The sequence below is a fragment of the Scardinius erythrophthalmus genome (assembly GCF_964197995.2).
Source record: "Scardinius erythrophthalmus genome assembly, chromosome: 14".
NCBI lineage: Eukaryota > Metazoa > Chordata > Actinopteri > Cypriniformes > Leuciscidae > Scardinius > Scardinius erythrophthalmus.
In genome coordinates, this window is record NC_138234.1 from 15,414,786 (window position 1) to 15,436,143 (window position 21,358).

Below are 21,358 nucleotides of genomic sequence, written 5' to 3' on the forward strand. Positions count from 1 at the left end.
TAAACAATATTTATTTTAAAGCCTAAACGAATTTGTTTAAAGAAAAACACCAGCGTTGGGCGTTTATCTGAATAGGCTAAGTGTTTCAGCCGCCCTTTTCAAACTGCCGCAATAAAATGCAACAGAATTTGATTAGTTAAACATGAAGAGGATTATCAGTCTGGCATGGCCGCTCGCTCTAACGTTAACCTAGATAAATGTTTGCTATTATGAAGCGCATATCCGAGTGTTTGTGCGGAGTATGGAGCGCGCACTATGACATGGATAGAGGCGCCGGTGCCATCACTCGCATTTTCCTATCAACAGTGGAAACAACTTAAAATACTCCATTTCTGGTCATAAAGAATATAATAATACATCAGTCGCAACTACTTTTATTTGTGTAAACTCACAACAACAAGAAAACGGTGTGCCTTTGTAAAATAAAAGAAAACGAACAGGGAACGCTTTCATTATCTCTGTGAATTGGAGCGCGCCTCAAAAATGAACTGAAAAACAGTGTATAGACAAGCCTCACAGACATGAGAAATATAACTATAAAGTTACTAAAAAAAATGTCCACCAACGAAAAAAAATCCAATCGAAAGCAAATACGGTAGCTACCATCTAATAAAGTAATCCTGTCCGTTTGAAAGGCGCATCTAGACTACATTACAGCGGAGATGTGGAGATATGTATGCAGGCAGCCTACCAGGCCCGGTTCTACGGGGGTGCTTGAGGGTGCTAAGCACCCTCAAATAAAAGTGAAAGCACCCTCAGATGAAAAATTATTAATAGCACACATAAACGAGATTTTGCCGAAAATAAAACACAGACGGATTTCACACTCTTGCCTATAATAGGATAGCCTACACAAAATAAATTAATTAATAAAATTAAACAAATATATATATATATATATATATTAAATAAATTATTTCGTTATGCTTTCATGTTTAATGCATTGTAGTAGTTGTCCTTTCGTGATCGCGATACGCAAAAGGTGAAGCTGTCTCTTTAATTGCCCACTTTGCTTGCGTGCGTGCTTCCCGCTCAGAAATTTTGTTAGCTGACTTTCTGAGACGGGGCTTTAGGTAACGTAAAAATGAGTGTCGATCCATTTTTAATCATCATGGACATAAGAAAATGGCTCAAGCAAGCCGTTTGAAGGAAGGTTACAGTACTGAATATATTTGGATTAGCTTCTCCTCCGAATCACAACCTGTAAGTATTATTATTAATAATTGTAGCATGCTCAATAAGTATTTTGTGTAACGTTATGTGTGTTGTGTAACGTAAAGCTAGCGCAGCTTCTTGGTCTTTTGCTGTCAATTGTTTTGAACTGCTTGTCGTTGTTATTGGAGTTGTCATAAAGAATATAGCAGCAATACCTTGGTGTAATAACGTTACTGCAGAAGTGCTTTATCAATATGTTTATGCATAACGCTAACAATGAATGACTGATTGGGTGTTGATGTGTTGTCATGGTTGTCATATTGTACAGACCCGGCAGTCAGCGCTAGTGCATTATGGGTAATTGTTTGTTGGGAGTTGATTTATGCGTTATTACAGCAATATGGTTGGGGTTTGTGTTAGTAAAGTTACGTGTGTTTATGTTCAAGTTAGATTGGATGTTCTTGGTACATTTTCTGCCTGGTTATGTAAAAATGTGTCTCTCACCGTCATGGAGAGAGACGTGTGTAAGGCAGTGACTTCAATGAGTGTTCAATTGACGTTGAAGTTGGTTACAACAAAGGTATTACCACAGTGTAGGTAGACTATGTGTTAATGTTTTGCAAAGTGAAGATTGCTGCTTGTTTACATGCTATTCTATAATTTACTGGCAGATCGTATATTGTTTAACTTAACAGCAATTACAGCAGTATTGTTGTATACTACATCCCCAATTTTGAGTTACTATGTTTCAGACTGATGACTGAGCTATTTCCTACGATTATGTAAACAGCACCCTCACTATATTCAGAAGCACCCTCAGTGATTTGGTTCTAGAACCGGGCCTGCAGCCTACACTGATTTAGAAAAGACTAGATCATTAATAAACAATTAAAATGCATCGTTATTTTAAAACGACATAAGATCTCGTTAGTAGACATAATCAGGCCCGGATTGGCTAATCGGGAGCATCGGGAAAATTCCCGGTGGGCCGGTCTGTTTTATTGGCCAGGAGGGCCGGTGTTGTCATGGCACTGGGTTGAATGCTTTCCTTATGGCTCCAGTCATAGCGCAGCCCCACTATTTTTTTATTATTATTATTTTATCGCAGCCCCACAAAAAAAAATAAAAATAAAGTCACTTTGTTAGAGATGTGCGAACAAAAAATAAGAGATACAAAACATGGATAATAGCCTACAGGCGCAAAGGCGGCGCTGAAAAGGCCATAATAATAAAATATCTCTAGAAACTCAAGTGGCCAAATAGCCTACGAGTCAGGGCCGTACCGACCATTGAGGTCTCCGAGATCCGGACCTCGGTAATTTTTCCTGAGTGTATAATGAACGTTGTGAAATAATTGCCTAATATTAACCGCTGCAATGATTCGCATATCGCGACGATAACCGACCTCATCATCTGAGCTGCTTCAGCACTCAAACACCGCTCGTCGGCAATGGCAAAATGTTTGAGATGACCGATTAAAGCAAGCGGGATTTAAGTTCACAGAAGCGCGAGCCGCGGCCGCGCGCGAATCCCAACGCGACGCTTCACGAGATAAGGTGCAAGTGGCTAAACTAAACGGCTGTTTTACGATAGAAATTTTAAACGACCGACATAAATAATCACTTTACAAAGACTGTATCAATCTAAGCTCATCTTCAGGAAGGGGAGATTTACAGGTAAAGATAAAGAGACTGAGAGAAGAAGAACGAAAGAAGGAGATGAGAGAGGAGAGCAGGTAGAGCAATAGCCTATTGCATAATAATGAGAATAACTTTATTACAATGGATTCCTATTTAACACAGATGTTCTTTGCCAATGACAGTGGAAAAATAATATGCCCCCGAACCCCTAGATCACTTTTGGGACCTCTGTATTTATAAAACCCTGTGTACTGATATTGCACTGAATAGAAAATGATATTTTTGAAAAATACGATGAATTACAAGGCTGTACAGAACAGTGCACTATTGCAGACTTAGGCTCAATCCCAATTCACCCCTTGTCCCCTACCCCTCCGTTTTGCGCGTTCCCGTGAAGGGGTAGGGTTGTCTCGATTCTTTTTTGGTTGGAGGGGTAGGGGTAGGGGTAAGGAAGCTTGTTTCCGCCACAAAATAAAAATTAAAAAAATGATAATTGCGACTTTTTATCTCACAATTGCGAGTTTACATCTCGCAATTCTGACTTTATTTCTCAGAATTGCGAGATACAAAGTCAGAATTGCGTGAAATAAAGTCGCAATTGCGTGTTATAAAGTCAGAATTGCGTGAAATAAAGTCGCAATTGCGTGTTATAAAGTCAGAATTGCTAGATATAAAGTCAGAATTGCGTGAAATAAAGTCACAATTGCGTGTTATAAAGTCAGAATTCTGACTTTTTTTCTCGCAATTGTGACTTTAGCCTATATCACGCAACTCTGACTTTATAACACGCAATTGGGAGATATAAAGTCAGAATTGCATGATATAAAGTCGCAACTGCGAGAAAAAAAGTCAGAATTCTGACTTTATAACACGCAATTGCGACTTTATTTCACGCAATTCTGACTTTATATCTCCCAATTGCGTGTTATAAAGTCAGAGTTGCGAGATGTAAACTCGCAATTGTGAGATAAAAAGTCGCAATTATCATTTATTTATTTTTATTTTGTGGCGGAAACAAGCTTCCATATTGGGGGAAGTGCCAGATAGCCCTTGAAAGATTGGGCCTTATATACTGAGGGTTTAATTACATTATTTTAATAGTCAGTCGGGAACTAAAGTGGGCCGGTCTAAGGCATGAAACTCCAGGGCTGAAAATGAGTCCCAATCCGGCCCTGGACATAATTGAGGTGAAAAAATAATATGTATGTGGCAGCAATGCGTCACCGTATGATTCACGTCCGTAACCGAGAACTGACACGTTGTTTTTTCCCTCATAAATGCGAACACGGAAAATAAAATAAAATGAATATTATAATGTTTTTTTTGTTGGGTCAGACAATGATTACCAAATTTCTCTCTCATATTGCTCCTCACAACCACTGAAAACGGTCAAAAAAATCGAACCAAAAGTCAAATTAATATGGACGGAAGTTAAAAGTGGTGGGTACAAAATGACTCATGACGAAATCTGGGGGGTACGCGTCCCCCCCGTCCCCCCCGAAATCGACGCCTATGGTTATATTTAAGTTATATTTATGTTACCGTGTTGTGAAAGCATAGCTAGCTAGTTCCTTTGCAACTGACATATCAATCTTGCCGAGTAAGGTACTCAAGATGGCGGCAGACAAGTTTTAGAAGTGAATGACGTCAGTGAGGAGACGTTGGTGACATCATCTGATATTCATGTATATTTTGATATTGTGTATGCCACCTGGGCATTAGACAATATATACATCATGCTTATTTAAATGATGTATACAGTTGTACATAATAATACTGTTCCATTTGAACTAAGATTACAATTTTAACTCATAATGAAAATGTGCATGCGTTTCAGATGAATTTACAGGTTTCAATATTCATACTATGTTTACATTTGACTCAGTAAAGCCCTGACATTCGGTTTTATTTATTTAATGAATCATAATGCGATCATATTATTCAACGTGCTATTATTATGTTTGAGACATCAACCACTGCTTGATGACCATAATGTTTGTATAAACTGTAAGTTACAACTGGTAAAATGTACATCTAGGTCATAAAAAACGTAATATTTTCATCTCGGCCATGTCAACAATTGCCCGTGAGCGAAATCTCCTCCCATCCGTTGTCTGATTGGCCTTTCGCAAGGATTCCTGGGTAGTTAAAGTGTGTGGAGCCTGCATCTATGCGGGCTTCGTGGAAGACCACTTCAAGGGTACAAATGGGGCGCTGCTGAGCACACTTCAGAGCATTAAAATGCTGAATGGGACGGCCAACAGACTCGTAGACTCAGCGAGCACGCGCAATATAAGTCCACGAGACCGAAAGTCCACGTGAAGTGCGCCATTTGGGACAGGGCCTGTGTCTTGTCATGCTTCATGTCTGTCATGTGATTCCCTGTTTGTCATGTGATCCTGCCATGTGTTTTTTTCATTGGTTAATCGTCTGTTCATTGTTCACAGGTGTCCCTTGTCTTGTCATTTAGTCTGTGTATTTAAGCCCTCATGTTTGCCATGTGTCTTTGTCAAGTATTGTTTCCTGTAGTTCTGTCATGTGTAAGTTCATGTTCATGCCTTGGTTTTTGTTTTCATGCCACGCCATGTTTTTGTTTCATGTTTGTTTTTATTTATTATAAACTGCACTTGGGTTCTCAATTACAACTTGCCTCCAGTGGATACCATTACAAAAGCATACAAAGGTATGATCGATTGTCTTATGATGAAAATAAGTGTCTCTCTTAGTCTGATGCGAGTTTAACATTTTTCAAATTGGCAGTAATTTAAGAGAAAATACAGGATGGATTTAATATCAGTTTATAACATTTGTAATTTTAAACAGATTGTGACATGTGGATTGTTACATGTATTATTGCTGTTGTTGACAAGATTTTGGTCATAAAATGTCCCAACCTCTAAGTAGTTTAAAAGGAGCTGCTAGAAAGTCACCACATGTTGCATTAATCCCCCAGTGATCGAGCCAGAGGTCACAGTGGCAAGGAATGAAAAGCATTAAATATGGTTGTAGCAGCAGAAAAATACTTTGAAAGAAACCAGGCTGCACCGGGGGAGCCACTTCTCCTCTGGTGTAACAATTAAAACAATGTCAACTTAACAAATTATAACAAACAAGTGTCTTTGAGGTTTGTGGTTGGCATAGATTGTTTCAGATTTGACATGGCAGCAGTTCATCGAGTCTTTGACCTCACAACAGTGATATCACTAACTAAATACAATACTAATAAACACAACAAAAAAGGGCATAATTATACTTTCTACATTTAGGATGAAGTTTAAAACACTATCACAGACTCCTGGTCACCATTATTTAATTGTAATTCATTAATCAACTTCGACATTAATGACCGAATGTGGTTTACCGTGTATCTGATAAGCGATTCAGCTAATTAATAAATTGGATCCCCAATGTTCATTTTATTTCAATTTTTGTGTGTGTGTGTAGACTCTCAGACTGCAGTATCAGTGAAGAAGGTTATAAAGCTCTGGCTTCAGCTCTGAGATCAAACCCTTCACACCTGATAGAGCTGGATCTCACAGGAAATGATCCTGGACAATCAGGAGTGAAGGAGCTCGATGATGTACTACAGGATCAGAACTGTCAACTGAAGGCACTGAGGTGAGACGTGATGAAAAGATACAACAAACATTATATGCAGCCAAATTATTTATAGAAATATTATTTCAATAATACAATAAGCTACATAATATGTTGTTACATCAAAGTTGACTGCATGATTCCAAGACTAATATCATGTAAAATGGATTTTGTCATTACACCAAGTTTAGTTGAGAATTTAACTGAATCCTGCTTCATCTTCTCTTCTGCAGGTTTTTGGGTCCTGCTGCAGATGAAGCCTGTCAGTATGTGACAGGAATTGTGGGTAAAAGCCCATTACTCCTGAGAGAGCTGAATCTGAGTGGACATGAACTAGGAGACACACGAGTGAATCAGATCACTGCTCTACTGCAGGATAAACACTGTAAACTCAACACACTGAAGTGAGTATTTCACATGGTTAAAAATAGTATTTTTAGTACCTTTAATAGTAATGTTACAGTAGTTGGTAATATTATTTCCTCATTTGATTGAGCCAGGGGCGATTGACAGACACAACACCACAATAAATTGATTTTAATATTTATTTAAGTTTTTGACTGTTTGACTTTTGATTATGCAAAATTCTCTTTTACATGGTGTTTGAACATAAATGTGTGTTGGCAGATAGGCAAATAAGGGCTTTTAAAACATCCTATAATAAATAATCGGTGGGGTATTTTGAGCTAAAACTTCACAAACACATTCTGGGGACATCTAAGATTTATATTACATTTTGTAAAAAAAAAAAAAGTGGTATAATTGGTACCCTTTAAAACTGAATGAGAAGTGTTACAGTCAAATGAGGAAGAAAGAAGATTAGTTATCAACCAAAAATTCAATCTAGAACATTTAATAAGCCCTGAAACAGACCCCCATGCAAATAGGCTTTTATGTGGGTTCTTTACACGTCAAACATCATCAGATCAAGAAACTGAAATCAGGGAATCCTGACATTCATCTGGAGCGGCATTAAAATCCCCTCCCATAATATTTGTGTCTGTAAAATATGTGTTCTTCCAGTCATCACTTTAGGTAGCCATATTCTGAAAAAAAAAAAAATATATATATATATATATATATATATATATATACAGTGCTATGCATAAGTTTAGACACCCATACTAAAGTTGACTAAAAAGAGGAATAAAAAATCATCTTTTGGAAACTGAACTTAATGCCTTAATTAAAAAAATTAGGAAAAATCCAACCTTTAAGGACACCAATTTTCTTTGTGAATGAATAATGCATCGTAAATAAATAAATGTTCTTCCTTAAAATACAGGGTGCATAAGTTTGGACACCCCTATGTTAAATTCCCATAGAGGCAGGCAGATTTTTATTTTTAAAGGCCAGTTACTTCATGGATCCAGGATACTATGCATCCTGATAAAGTTCCCTTGGCCTTTGGAATTAAAATAGCCCCACATCATCACATAGCCTTCACCATACCTAGAGATTGGCATGGTTTTATTTCAGTTAGCCTAATAGCTAGTTTGATTTGCATTGAGAGATGATCTTATGGAAAGTACCCCATGCCAATCTCTAGGTATGGTGAAGGCTATGTGATGATGTGGGGCTATTTTAATTCCAAAGGCCAAGGGAACTTTATCAGGATGCATAGTATCCTAAACAAAAAATAAAAAAAAATACTTAAAAATAAAAATCTGCCTGCCTCTATGGGAATTTAACATAGGGGTGTCCAAACTTATGCACCCTGTATTTTAAGGAAGAACATTTATTTATTTACGATACATTATTCATTCACAAAGAAAACTGGTGTCCTTAAAGGTTGGATTTTTCCTAATTTTTTTAAATTAAGGCATTAAGTTCAATTTCCAAAAGATGATTTTTTATTCCTCTTTTTAGTCAACTTTAGCATGGGTGTCTAAACTTATGCATAGCACTGTATATATATATTTATTAGCAGCCTGTCAGCCTTGTTAGTGTAACCATAAACATTAATCAAGATGTAATTACATCCATTTGATTCAAGAACCACGATAATCCAGTGACCCTCGTTATCGCCTGAACTTGCAACAATTTTGCTGTCCATCCGTTTAAACAAAAGAAGACTTCTGCTGAGTGAGAAGTTACAGAATAAAGAGAGAATAAAGCCTCTCCACCCCATTGTGACTGCCAGAATCTCACATCTACATCAGTTGAATGAGTCTCTTGAAGAAAGAAACAATTCATTTCACTTGCTTTTAGAAAAAGTGCCTTAGGTTTAACATTACACATAATACCTCGAACATTTAAAGATAACAGAGAAAAAGCCATGAGCTTAGTGATGTTGTGTATATTGATTTATATCTGTCTGTTAACTTGAGAAAGAAGGGTGAGATCTGATATTTATCACTAAGATTATTTTTTATTACATATAATTTTAAGATTTCTTAGTGCTTTAAGATATCTACTTATTGTTGATTCTGCTTTCACCTTGCCAACTTTGTCCCATCCAAACCCTTCCTGTAGTTGTTAACCCCCTCCTTCCTCCTTACAAAACTTCTTCGGCTAGAGTGAAATATGTAGGCTTTCCAGCATGAACTGGACATTTCAGGTCTTGCCATAACATTTCAATGGGGTTTACAGTATATGTGAACATTTAGGTCATTTCAAAACATGTTGCTTGTACATTGTGGATCATTCAGATCAAAAACTTTCACACCTGTGAAATATAGTTGAAATATAATTTGATATAATTGAAACTTTGAAAGTGGTGTTGATATCTTCTTTGGGACCTTTTGCTTGACTGCATTTCCAGTTTTCACTTTTTGTTTTGAAACTGACTATAATTTGTTGTACAAGGAACAAAATATAATTCAGTTTTTTTAATATAATTTATTTTGTTCAGGTACTTTCTAGAATAACTGATTAATAGCTGAATGTTACATTGTCTTTTCTTCTAGACTTTCAGACTGCAGTATCACAGAAGAAGGTTATAAAGCTCTGGCTTCAGCTCTGAGATCAAACCCTTCACACCTGATAGAGCTGGATCTCACAGGAAATGATCCTGGACAATCAGGAGTGAAGGAGCTCGATGATGTACTACAGGATAAGAACTGTCAACTGAAGACACTGAGGTGAGACGTGATGAAATAATAGAAATTATATTATATGCAACCAAATTATTTATAGGAATATTATCTCAATAATACAATAAGCTACATAATATGTTGTTACATCAAATAAATCAGAGTGATTTCAAGACTAATATCATGTAAAATGGATTTTGTCATTACACCAAGTTTAGTTCAGAATTGAATTGAATCCTGCTTCATCTTCTCTTCTGCAGGTTTTTGGGTCCTGCTGCAGATGAAGCCTGTCAGTATGTGAGAGGAATTGTGGGTAAAAACCCGTTACTCCTGAGAGAGCTGAATCTGAGTGGACATGAACTAGGAGACACACGAGTGAATCAGATCGCTGCTCTACTGCAGGATAAACACTGTAAACTCAACACACTGATGTGAGTATTTCACATGGTTAAAATAGTATTTTAGAACCTTTAATAGTAATGTTACAGTAGTTGGTAAATCCTCCAGTCAATATGTGTAGTGATTTCCAAATGACAAACTACTATCAGACATGACCAGGGGCTTAGTTTGTGGAGGGGATGGGGGGGATGGGGGGAGGTCTATTAAGCGAATAGATTTTTCACTTAAGTTTTATATTACAACTGTGGTATGTGTCTAGTTTCTGAATGTGTAGGTTGCTATTTTTTTATTGCAAATGCTTTAGATAAAAAAGAAAGAAAAAAGTTAACATTGGTGACATCAATGATCTTACCTGTGATTATGTCCTTATTGTAATAAATACTATAGTTAAAGGTATAGTGGAGGATCTTTCCGAATTTTAGATAAGACCCGCCCTCTCCACTTTTTGAATAAGTTTGATTGATTCACCAGAATGATTGACAATTAGGAGGACCAATAGTATAGGGGATCCACCCGGAAGTAAAAAATCCTCCACTATACCTTTAAACAATTACAAGAACTACTTTTTAGGCCAAGTACAAGTTAGAATCAAGAGGACCTTCTTGAATTATTGTCTAAACAATTTGTGTTTTCTGCTAATAATGACAGATATTAGGAAAACCCTGGCTTTCAGATATGCCAAGAGATGACAGGAAATTAACATTTTCAATATAATAAAATGTAAAGTTAGTTTGTAAAAATGTAAAAATTATGTCAAACTGATAAGTTTTAGCTTAAATAAAATAAAATACATTATTATCCTATGTAAACAAATAATTGTTAACTAGGCTATTACTTTATTGCAGTTATGTTATCAATGCATGTGTGGATGATACCACACAAAAAAAACTGTTACGTCCCTTTTTAATTTAGATAGGGGTAAGGGAGTATAACATTTAAATATGACACTTAACACTTAATATGAAGGACCGGGCAATAAAAGGAAAAAGATCAACTCAAAAACTCCACTCAAAAGTATTTATTTTTACAGAACCCAAAAGTGAAACAATATTTACAAACAATGAGGAGAACAACAAGACAAATAACAATACTAAACAAAAACAAACAAAGTTGGGAAGGCGAGCTCAAGAAATGCCAAATAAAATAAATAAATAAAACAGAACAAACTAGCTATAAGATTAATGCAACTAAACTAACTACCAAACGAAAAATGTAGAAAATAAAAGTCTTCGGCGTCAAGACACCCTAACCAAACTACACTAACTACAATATAACAAACATTACAGGGTGTGGCACTCTCCTAAACCTAGTGTGTCTAATACAATTCAAAATGTCCTACTGTTGCGGGTTGTAACAAGGCTGAAGGCTCCAATATAAGAGTTTAATCACAGAGATACTTCTAAAGGTACAGACAGGCAGGGTATACACTCAAATATACACAGGGTATACACTCAAATATACACAGGGTATACACTCAATACACGCAATGTATGTCGTGCGACTTACTAACCTGCTCCCTCCTTCCCAGCCTCACATGATGACTGAACAAGGATGAACAGTATAACAAACAAAAACACTTCGCAACCACTATACGACAACTGATTAATTCACACGATAGACACACAGAAATCAGCAACAGCGAGCCAAACAAAGACAAATGCCAAAGTGAGCAAAAAGCTGGGGACGTGGAAGAGATACGGGAATTTGAGGAAGGTGGTGTAATGTGATTGGATGGGTGAACCGGGACGTCATCATCCTTTAGGAAAACTGACAGGCTGTAGATTGATCCAATGAACATCTGAAACACACACACAACAACAACAACAAATATATTCCACATATCCCTATTGCAACACTCTAAATACATACACGTACGTAATACAAACAATCAAATAAATAAATAAATCTCATGAGAGAGCATGTCCCGGGACCCCGCTAAACAGTTGACACTTCAACTCCCCCCAATGTTCAAACCAAAACTACGCCCTTGGACATGACCACCAATAAATAAATAAAAATAAACAAAATGAGTGGGCCATCATAGATCTGAGTCACTTTCTTTTCTCTTTCTGTCTTCAGGCTGTGGAGTTGCAGTATTACAGAGGAACAGTGTCTCATCCTGACTTCAGCTCTGAAATCAAACCCATCACACCTGAGAGATCTAGACCTGAGTGGAAATGAAATAAGAAACACAGGAGTGAAGCACTTATGTGACGTACTGAAGGATTCACACTGTAAACTGGAGATATTGAGGTCAGTAACATTCACATACATCAATCATAATTCTTAAAATCACTTCTACAGTTTAAATCAAGACACAGAGTTCACAGTTTTGGTGAAATCCAATTGTAAGTGAGCATCCTTATGCCCTTCTCATTCTGATAGTCCTTGCAATGGGACTTTAAGGGCATCAGGGCTTTTGTGTTTCATAATGAAGCTGTTTGGAAGGTGCATGTCATTTCCTCATTATCTTCACTTGGAATGTTACCATGACAACGCAGTATGGCGTCCAGCAGCCCATTAGCTTTTCTTACATTAATATTCTTACAATAATATGATTGTTGCAAATAAATATACATTTTGTAATGAAGCTTTTAAAATATGCTGTGTGCGTGCGTGCGTGCGTGCGTGCGGGACACTGGTAAAGTCACATTTACCTTACATATCTACTATTAAAAACTTTTTTTTACCTAATACCTTATTTAAACTTCATATGAAATTCAAGATGAAAATGTGTGTAATAGTCCTATGTCACAAACAAAACAAAACAACTTGAATTATTCTGATCATATGTTTTCTCAAACTCTCCCGTCATCTGTCTTTAAAATGAATCACGAGGCCTCGTCACTCTGCATCGTGCTGTGAGAAATGTGTTCTGACTGAAAACTACATCTGCGATGACCGACAGCCAATGAAAGAGCAAGATACAGGGCAGCGGGAAGTTCAGGGAGGAGTTATAGACCAGGATATCAGCAAGCATGGCTTCGGTTCTGAAAAAGTCTCCTCTTCTGTCTATTTGGACCCAAGAAATGGAGGAAAGTTTAGTCAAGCCTAGACAGGAGCATCCATGTCTATTTGATGTTTCATCGGATCCCAAGCTTCTTACGGGCTACCATTTTTAATAACAATTCCAGTCGTGCATGAGAACTCCGGTGTCACGCGTAATCTTGCATTATTTCCTTATCGCTTCTCGTGTGTTTGGTTGTGAAATGTTGTTTGCGGACCAGACAGAGTTGTCAGCGATTCTTCCTATTGTAAAGTCATGCAACGTGTAACCAAACCGATCCATCGTGCGGTGAACACAGCAGCAACTGAATGTTACCCCAGATAGTCCTGCAGTGTGGAAAGAACAGTGATCTGACCACTTTAAAAATCATGCAATGTGAACTCTGCAATCCATCACTAACAGACTTGTGGAAAGGCCCTTTATGATTTGATTTAGTTATTCACTTTCGTTTTGAGCGTCCCTACAGATCGTGTCTCCTCTGCCATTGAAGGGCGCAAAAAAATTAGTGTGGAATTTGTCCTTTGTTTGTTTTGAAGATGCTATAACTTTGCAGAATGAAGATTTTCTTTTTCTCATTTCTCCAAATGTAGATTAAGCTGCTGTGATTTGACAGATGAAGGTTGTTCTGCTGTGACTTCAGCTCTGAAATCAAACCCATCACACCTGAGAGAACTGAACCTGAACAGGAATGAACTAGGAGACTCTGGAGTGAAAAACCTCAGTGATCTACTGATGAATCCACAGTGGAAGCTGGAGAAACTACAGTTAGTAACATTATACTGTACAGCAGTTACTGTGAGATTACAGTTTACAGTTTATTTTAAGACAACAGGACTGAAGTAATAGTGTTTATAGCTCTGAGTCTGCACCTTCTGTTACACTTTATTTTAAATGTATTTTAACTAGTAAGTAATAAATCTTAGTATATATAAAAAAAATTCTCACAGCCTCATTTTCATACACATAAAATTCAATTTGGCGTCTAACCTGACTAAGGTCTATTGTGTAAATTTTTAAGAATGTGATACAATGTACTGATTGTGTAAATGTAATTCTGCAGAAATCTGCTATGATAAAGAGTAAAGAAAACAGACAAAAGATATTGTTGAAAAATGATAGAGAAGAATCGACATGTTCCAGCACACAGAACTAGTGTGACAGTCTTAAAAACAGAGAGAAATTAGAAATTAAACTAGTGCCTGATGTAGCGCTTCAGTTAGTCTTTTCTCTTTCTGTCTTCAGTCTGTGGGGATGCAGTATTACAGAGAAACAGTGTCTCATCCTGACTTCAGCTCTGAAATCAAACCCATCACACCTGAGAAAGCTGGACCTGAGGTGGAATAAACTAGGAGACTCTGGAGTGAAAAACCTCAGTGATCTACTGATGAACCCACAATGCAAGCTGGAAAAACTAGAGTAAGTAACATTATTCTGTGCAGCAGTTACTGTGTGATTACAGTTTACTGTTTATTTTATTTTAAGACAACAGGACTCAAGTAAAGTCTCAAGTGTTTATAGCTCTGCAGCTTCTGTTTGTTTTTTATTTTAAATGTATTTTAACTAGTAATAAATCTTAGTACACTGCTATATATGTTTTTTTTTCATACACATAAAACTCAATATGTTGTCTAACCTGACTAAGGTCTATTGTGTTAAATTTGAAGAATTTAATGCAATGTACTGATTGTGTAAATGGAAAAGAATGGAAAAGAAATCTGCTGCTAGAATAAAGAATAAAGAAAAGAGACATAAAAGAAATAGAAGAAAAATGAAAGCGAATAAACAACATCTTCCAGCACACAGAACTATTGTGAAAGTTGAAAAAGGAGTATGGGAATTATTTGTATTTGTATTTATTTTGATCTCCATTAGCTGCAACGAGTATAGCTATTCTTCCTGGAGTCAAACCAACATGCTTCTCTTCAAACAATTTTACACCAGTTTTTCCAACACCACACACCTAAACAATATTTAAAAACATAGACATGTCTAAACACCACAAACCCCCCCCCCACCCACCCGCACACTCATGCACTCACACACACACATACACACAGTATATACAGTACATAGGACCTGGTTTCTACAATTATTTCAGCAGTAAAAGAGAGATTACTTGACTCATAATTAGTTAGTACTATCATATCATAGCTCTTACAATAACAAAAAATCATCATTAGACTTAGACATTAGACAGTAGACATCATTGTGACTGACTGCAACCTTAAGTTTACAGTCAACTAACACGAAAGATGCTTTTTCAAAAGGACTTTAAATTGGTATTTGCTGTTTGCTGTAATGAGTTACAGTAATACCAGTTATACATTGCTGTACTTTTTCCACAGTTGGTTTTCACTTTGGGTAGTTTGAATCTACCCTCCGTGGCATGCCTGGTTTCATAGCTGTGTTCATCAGAGCTGAAGCATAGCTTTTGCTGTAGTACATTAGGAATTTTGGTAATGACAATGCTTCTTGTCAAATTTAGCAATGAGGCTAATAATCTCTCCTTTACTTTTAACCATGGCAAGACATTATGCATCATGTTCACATTAGTTCTTAGTGGGCATCGAAGTGCACACCGAGCTGCTCTGTTTTGGACTGTTTGTATGGCCTTTATATGTGCTGCTGCAGCACAGGACCAAATCTCAGAACAGTAATCTAACTGTGACAGTACAACAGTTTTTATAACATCTGCAGTCATGTTAAAAGGCAACATGTTGGAACACCTTCTAACCATCGAGAGACCTCTACCCATCCTGCGTACTACTGCGTTTATATGACTAGACCATGATAATTTATTGTCCACTTCTATACCAAGTAGTTTGGTCTCTTGTACTTGTGCAACATTTATATCCTTGACCACAATATTCAGTTTGGGTTCATTCAACAGCATATATCTGGTTCCAAAAATTATACTTTTTGTTTTCCTAATATTTAGAACTAACTTATTATTTGTGACCCACTCAAATACAGATTTTAATTCCTCCATTAAAACAATTTCCAATTCTTGCACTGTACTTTGTGAAGAATAAATAGTTGAGTCATCAGCATACATTGCGATCTTTGCCTTTCTTAAGGCCAATGGCAAGTCATTTATATATATGAAGAGTTCAGATGCAAAAGCCTCTAAGTGTCATCTGAAATTTTCTTCTAGAATGATCATTTTTATCAAGCTTGTATATTTAAGTTCAGCAATTTCACTTAAATGACAATTAATAGGTAATTTTCATTGCCATTTAAGTGAAATTATTGAACTTAAATATACAAGCTTGATAAAATGTATCATTTTAGAAGAAAATGTCAGATGGCACTTAGAGGCTTTTGCATCTGAACTCTTCATATAGAAAACAGGAGTGGTCCTAGGCAGCTTCCCTGTGGTATACCACAGCAAACAGTTTTTTTCACCTGAAAAACTTCCATTAAAAAAAAACAGTTTGTCTCCTGTTTATTAAATAATTCTGAAGCCAAATTGATGCTGCTGAACTAAACCCATAACATTGCATCTTTCTTAACAGAAGGTTGTGATCAATGAGATCAAAAGCTGAGCTAAAATCTAACAGTACAGCTGCTGGCAAACCTTCTGTTATCTATTGCTGTCAACCAATCAGTTCTCATCTGAGCCATAGTAGTAGTAGTAGTTGAGTGACCTGCTCTGTATGCATGTTGGAAATCTGTATTTAAGTCATTATCAGAAGAATATTCTTGAATTTGTTCAAAAACAATCCTTTCCAAAATTTTGCTCAGAGCAGGCAACAGACTGATTGGTCTACTGTTAGAACCGCAGAATGGTACAGTGCTGCTTTTTGGTAAAGGTACAATTTTAGCCATTTTCCAAGCCAGTGGATAAATACCCTTATCAAAACTCAAATTTAGGATATGAGCAACTGGAACCGCAATTAACCTTGCAACAAGGTTATATAATCTTGCATCAATATTATCTACACCTGATGGTTTTTCTTTACATTCTCTTAGTAACTTTTCAACCTGGTTCACAGTGACGTTCATAAACTCAAACCTGCAAGTCTTTCCTGCCATAATGTTATTTGTAATTAAAATTTCTGCTTTTGTATTATTTGTTTGTTCCATATCACCTCGTAGTTTTTTAATTTAATAACAAAAATAGTTATTTAAGTGATTGGCTATGTCCACTGGCTTTGTAATAAAATGACCACAAGATTCCAGAAATGATGGAGTAGATCTAGCATTCCTTCCCAACATATTATTTAGGATACTCCATAATTTCTTGCTGTCATGCCTCTCATCTATAATCAGATTTTTATAATGCCACTTCTTTTTCTTTTTCTTTAATTTGGATACATAATTCCTTATCTTTCGGTATACCTGCCAATCTGATTCATAATTAGAAATATTTGCCACTTTCTTAGCCTCATCTCTTTGTTCCATACAGTCCTTAGGTTCAGTATCAATCCAGCCAGCTCTTATGTTCCTTACTGTTCTCTTTTTCAGAGGGGCATGTTTATCACTTACTTCTAAAAACTTCTTGTTAAATGTTTCAACTGCATGATCTGGATTATTACTCCTCAAGACATCATTCCAACAAATATTTCTGACATCCTCAATAAAACCATCTTCAGTAAAGTGTTTATATGATCTTTTAACTATTATTTTGTGCCCTCCTTTAGGAGCCCTGGTTTTTCTTACCATTGCTATTATAATCGCTGCAGCCGATTGGGATTGATATTGCTTCAGTACAAAGATCACCAGAGTTTGTAAAAATATGGTCAATCAAAGTCGATGTTCTAGATCCATTACTCGAACTGCAAATCCTAGTTGGCTTGGACACAACTTGTATCAAGCCACATGCCTCAGTGATAGAATGAAGCTTATTCCTTGAAGGACATTGTAGTGAGTTCCAGTCTATATTAAAGTCTCCCATAATATAGATTTCGTTTTGATTATCACACACATTGTCTATCATAGTACATAATTTATCTAAATAAGCTGAGTTTGCATTAGGAGGACGGTAACAGCAGCAAACCAGTAACGGCTTTAAATGTGGAATATGGACTTGAAGCCATAATGTTTCAATCTCATACAACATTAAGTCTGTTCTCATTTTTACCGGTATATGGTCCTGTATAAAGATAGCAACTCCACCACCCCTTGCATTTCTGTCTTTCATAAATACTATATCCTTGGATATGAAGTGAGGAGTCTTCAAATGTGGAGTCCAAATGAGTCTCTGTGATTCCTAATATATGTAAATTACCTTTTAATAGAATATCTGTAATGTCAGTCACCTTATTTCTAAGACTACGTATATTTAAATGTGCCAATTTTAGTCCCTTTCTATTTAATTTAGTAAAATTAGCCATCTATCAGTTAAGATTTTCCATTGAACCACTCATATAATCTCTGCACATAATTTTATCGTTATTAGATCCCAATTTATATACAATATAACAAAAACAAACACTCACACACCCATACTCACACTTATTCACACCCCCTAAATCTGTGATCATTGTATAACTTTTTTTTTTATAACTTGTGCAATAATCTTCTCCTTATTGTCCTGCTGTGAAAAAGTACATATCTTAGTCCATTATTATCAGCATCCAATACGTTCCCTATATATTTTCATAATACAATTTACAAGGGTCCGCCAATCCTCCAATAGGCTGTTCCAGATATTGTCATATGACGCACTCACCAAATCAACAGCGTATTCGCCCTTCGTCACGTGCCCAGCAGTGCGGAACCAAAACAATAGTTCTTGTCATTCCAGCATTAATCTGAGCGACTTAAACTAGTGTCTGATGTAGAACTTCAGTTAGGTGGTTCACATTGATCTGAGTCATTGTCTTTTCTCTTTCTGTCTTCAGTCTGTGGGGATGCAGTATTACAGAGAAACAGTGTCTCATCCTGACTTCAGCTCTGAAATCAAACCCATCACACCTGAGAGAGCTGGACCTGAGCGGGAATGAACTAGGAGACTCAGGAGTGAAAAACCTCAGTGATCTACTGATGAACCCACAGTGCAAACTGGAGAAACTAGAGTAAGTAACATTATTCTGTGCAGCAGTTACTGTGAGATTACAGTTCACTGTTTATTTTATTTTAAGACAACAGGACTCAAGTAAAAGTGTTTATAGCTCTGCAGCTTCTGTTTGTTTTTTATTTTAAATGTCTTTTAACTAGTAATAAATCTTAGTACACTGCTATATATGTTTTTTTCTCACAGCCTCATTTTCATACACATAAAATTCAATATGTTGTCTAACCTGACTAAGGTCTATTGTGTTAAATTTGAAGAATTTAATACAATATACTGATTGTGTAAATGGAAAAGAATGGAAAAGAAATCTGCTGCTAGAATAAAGAATAAAGAAAAGAGACATAAAAGAAATAAAAGAAAAATGAAAGATAATAAACAACATCTTCCAGGACACAGAACTATTGTGAAAGTTGAAAACAGAGTATGGGAATTAAACTAGTGCCTGATGTAGAACTTCAGTTTGGTGGTTCACATTGATCTGAGTCATTGTCTTTTCTCTTTCTGTCTTCAGTCTGTGGGGATGCAGTATTACAGAGAAACAGTGTCTCATCCTGACTTCAGCTCTGAAATCAAACCCATCACACCTGAGAGAGCTGAACCTGAGCGGGAATAAACTAGGAGACTCTGGAGTGAAAAACCTCAGTGATCTACTGATGAACCCACAATGCAAACTGGAGAAACTAGAGTAAGTAATATTATACTGTACAGCAGTTACTGTGAGATTACGGTTTACTGTTTATTTTATTTTAAGACAACAGGACTCAAGTAATAGTGTTTATAGCTCTGCAGCTTCTATTTGTTTTTTATTTTAAATGTCTTTTAACTAGTAATAAATCTTAGAACACTGCTATATATGTTCTCAAACTTCTCTTATGGACATAAACCACATTTTGGATATGTGTTTAATATTAATATTCCTGTAGTTCAGAATCACATGCTTATGAGACCCACATTAGTTCTTTGACACACACACACACACACACACACACACACACACACACACACACACACACACACACACACACACACACACACACACACACACACACACACACACACACACACACACTTGAAGTGCTCTGTCTGGTTTAAAGATCAATAGGTGCTCAACACCCCGTATATCCGGGCCTGGTTGTGCTTTGTACCACCTGAGATGAAAACGACTAAAATAATCCAAATTTGTAAAGCTACTCTATCCATTTTCTTTTAATTAATTTTAAAAATAGCACGTTATTATTCTGAGAGTGCAAAAAGATCAGTCTTCCAAACTGTGGCTTACCCTAATACACTTTTATAAACCTGTAATATTGAACTGTGTTTTAGAGCTGTTTGTATCATTGGAAATTACTTGCATCATACACACTTACACAGAGAAAAGTAACTCCAGTAGTTAGTTTTATTTTTCACCAATAAAGGGACAAAAGTGTAGTGTAGTGTAGTGTAGCGATAAAGAGATACTCAACCCAAAACTGAAAGTTTCATCATTTACATTCCTTAATGCCATCTCAGATGTATACAAGTTTATTTTTAGATAAATAATCTGTCTCTATGAACTGGTGTACTGGACCTCCAAAGGTGACGCTTCATAAACCACACAACGGTTATCCATATGACCTCAGTTAATAAAAATAAATAAACGATAGGTGTTTGTAAGAAAAATAAACCACAAAACTTTTTAAACCATAGACCATCATATCTATAAACCAACTGTAACATTGTGTGGATGATCTCTTTAACAAACACTTCAACAGTTTAAACCAAGACACTTTATACTCTGTCTCTCCTGAAAAGACTGTTTAAAGTGAAAAATAATTCACCTTAGTCATGTGTTTTGTGATCTGGTGAAAGTAAGATGATCTCTGTCTGTTTGTCTCTTTCTAGCCTATATAACTGTGGCATTACAGATGTTTCTGCTTTAACTCAGTCTTTGACAAACTCAAAAGCACTGCAGTTTTTAAAAGTGCTTGATCTGAGTGAAAATAGCATAGGAGACTCAAAGCAGCTCAGAGATGTGATACGAGACTCAAACTGTACACTGAGGTGAGTAAACATCACTGTGATGTTAAAGATACTTTCTTTTATCTCTGACAGTCTTTCAGTATTTGTGCAAGGAAAATATAATTAAGTTTTATTGAAACCTGTTTCAAAGTTTGCGTTCTCAGGCCATCAACATGCTGTGTCGTGTAAATGAACAGCCAGAATGCATTCAATGTTTTCTGTTGAAAACTATCGTGTAAATGGCCCTATAAATTATTTTTACAATGGAAATGAATCAACCCTGAACATACTTAAACTGGACAATGACTTTCTTCTAGAGCTGCTGTACAGCCAAAAAAAATAAAATAATTATTATCACTTTAAAGCTGCTCTGTAAAAATCTGTATTGTAAAAAGCGCTATATAAATAAAGGTGACTGGGCTTGACATGACCAATGAAAACTCTAGAATCAGCCGGGGGGCGGGGTTTGTACTTTAGTGGTTTCTGGAGAAAAAAACGAAGGAACATA

At 36.3% G+C, this 21,358-nt stretch overlaps 1 protein-coding gene across 1 annotated transcript in view; it reads left to right on the forward strand.

Moving 5' to 3' along the window:
• Positions 1–20,896, forward strand: part of LOC308702143 (NACHT, LRR and PYD domains-containing protein 3-like) — a gene marked incomplete at its 3' end in the record, with an annotated part of 35,918 nt that extends 15,022 nt beyond the window's left edge. Inside the window, exons 6-13 of the mRNA XM_081384810.1 lie at positions 9,302–9,475; positions 9,688–9,858; positions 11,906–12,079; positions 13,424–13,597; positions 14,076–14,249; positions 18,680–18,853; positions 19,364–19,537; positions 20,734–20,896. Coding sequence (XP_081240936.1) covers positions 9,302–9,475; positions 9,688–9,858; positions 11,906–12,079; positions 13,424–13,597; positions 14,076–14,249; positions 18,680–18,853; positions 19,364–19,537; positions 20,734–20,896 — 1,378 coding nt within the window. The remainder of the gene's footprint in view (positions 1–9,301; positions 9,476–9,687; positions 9,859–11,905; positions 12,080–13,423; positions 13,598–14,075; positions 14,250–18,679; positions 18,854–19,363; positions 19,538–20,733) is intronic.
• Between the last annotated feature and the right edge of the window lie 462 nt (positions 20,897–21,358).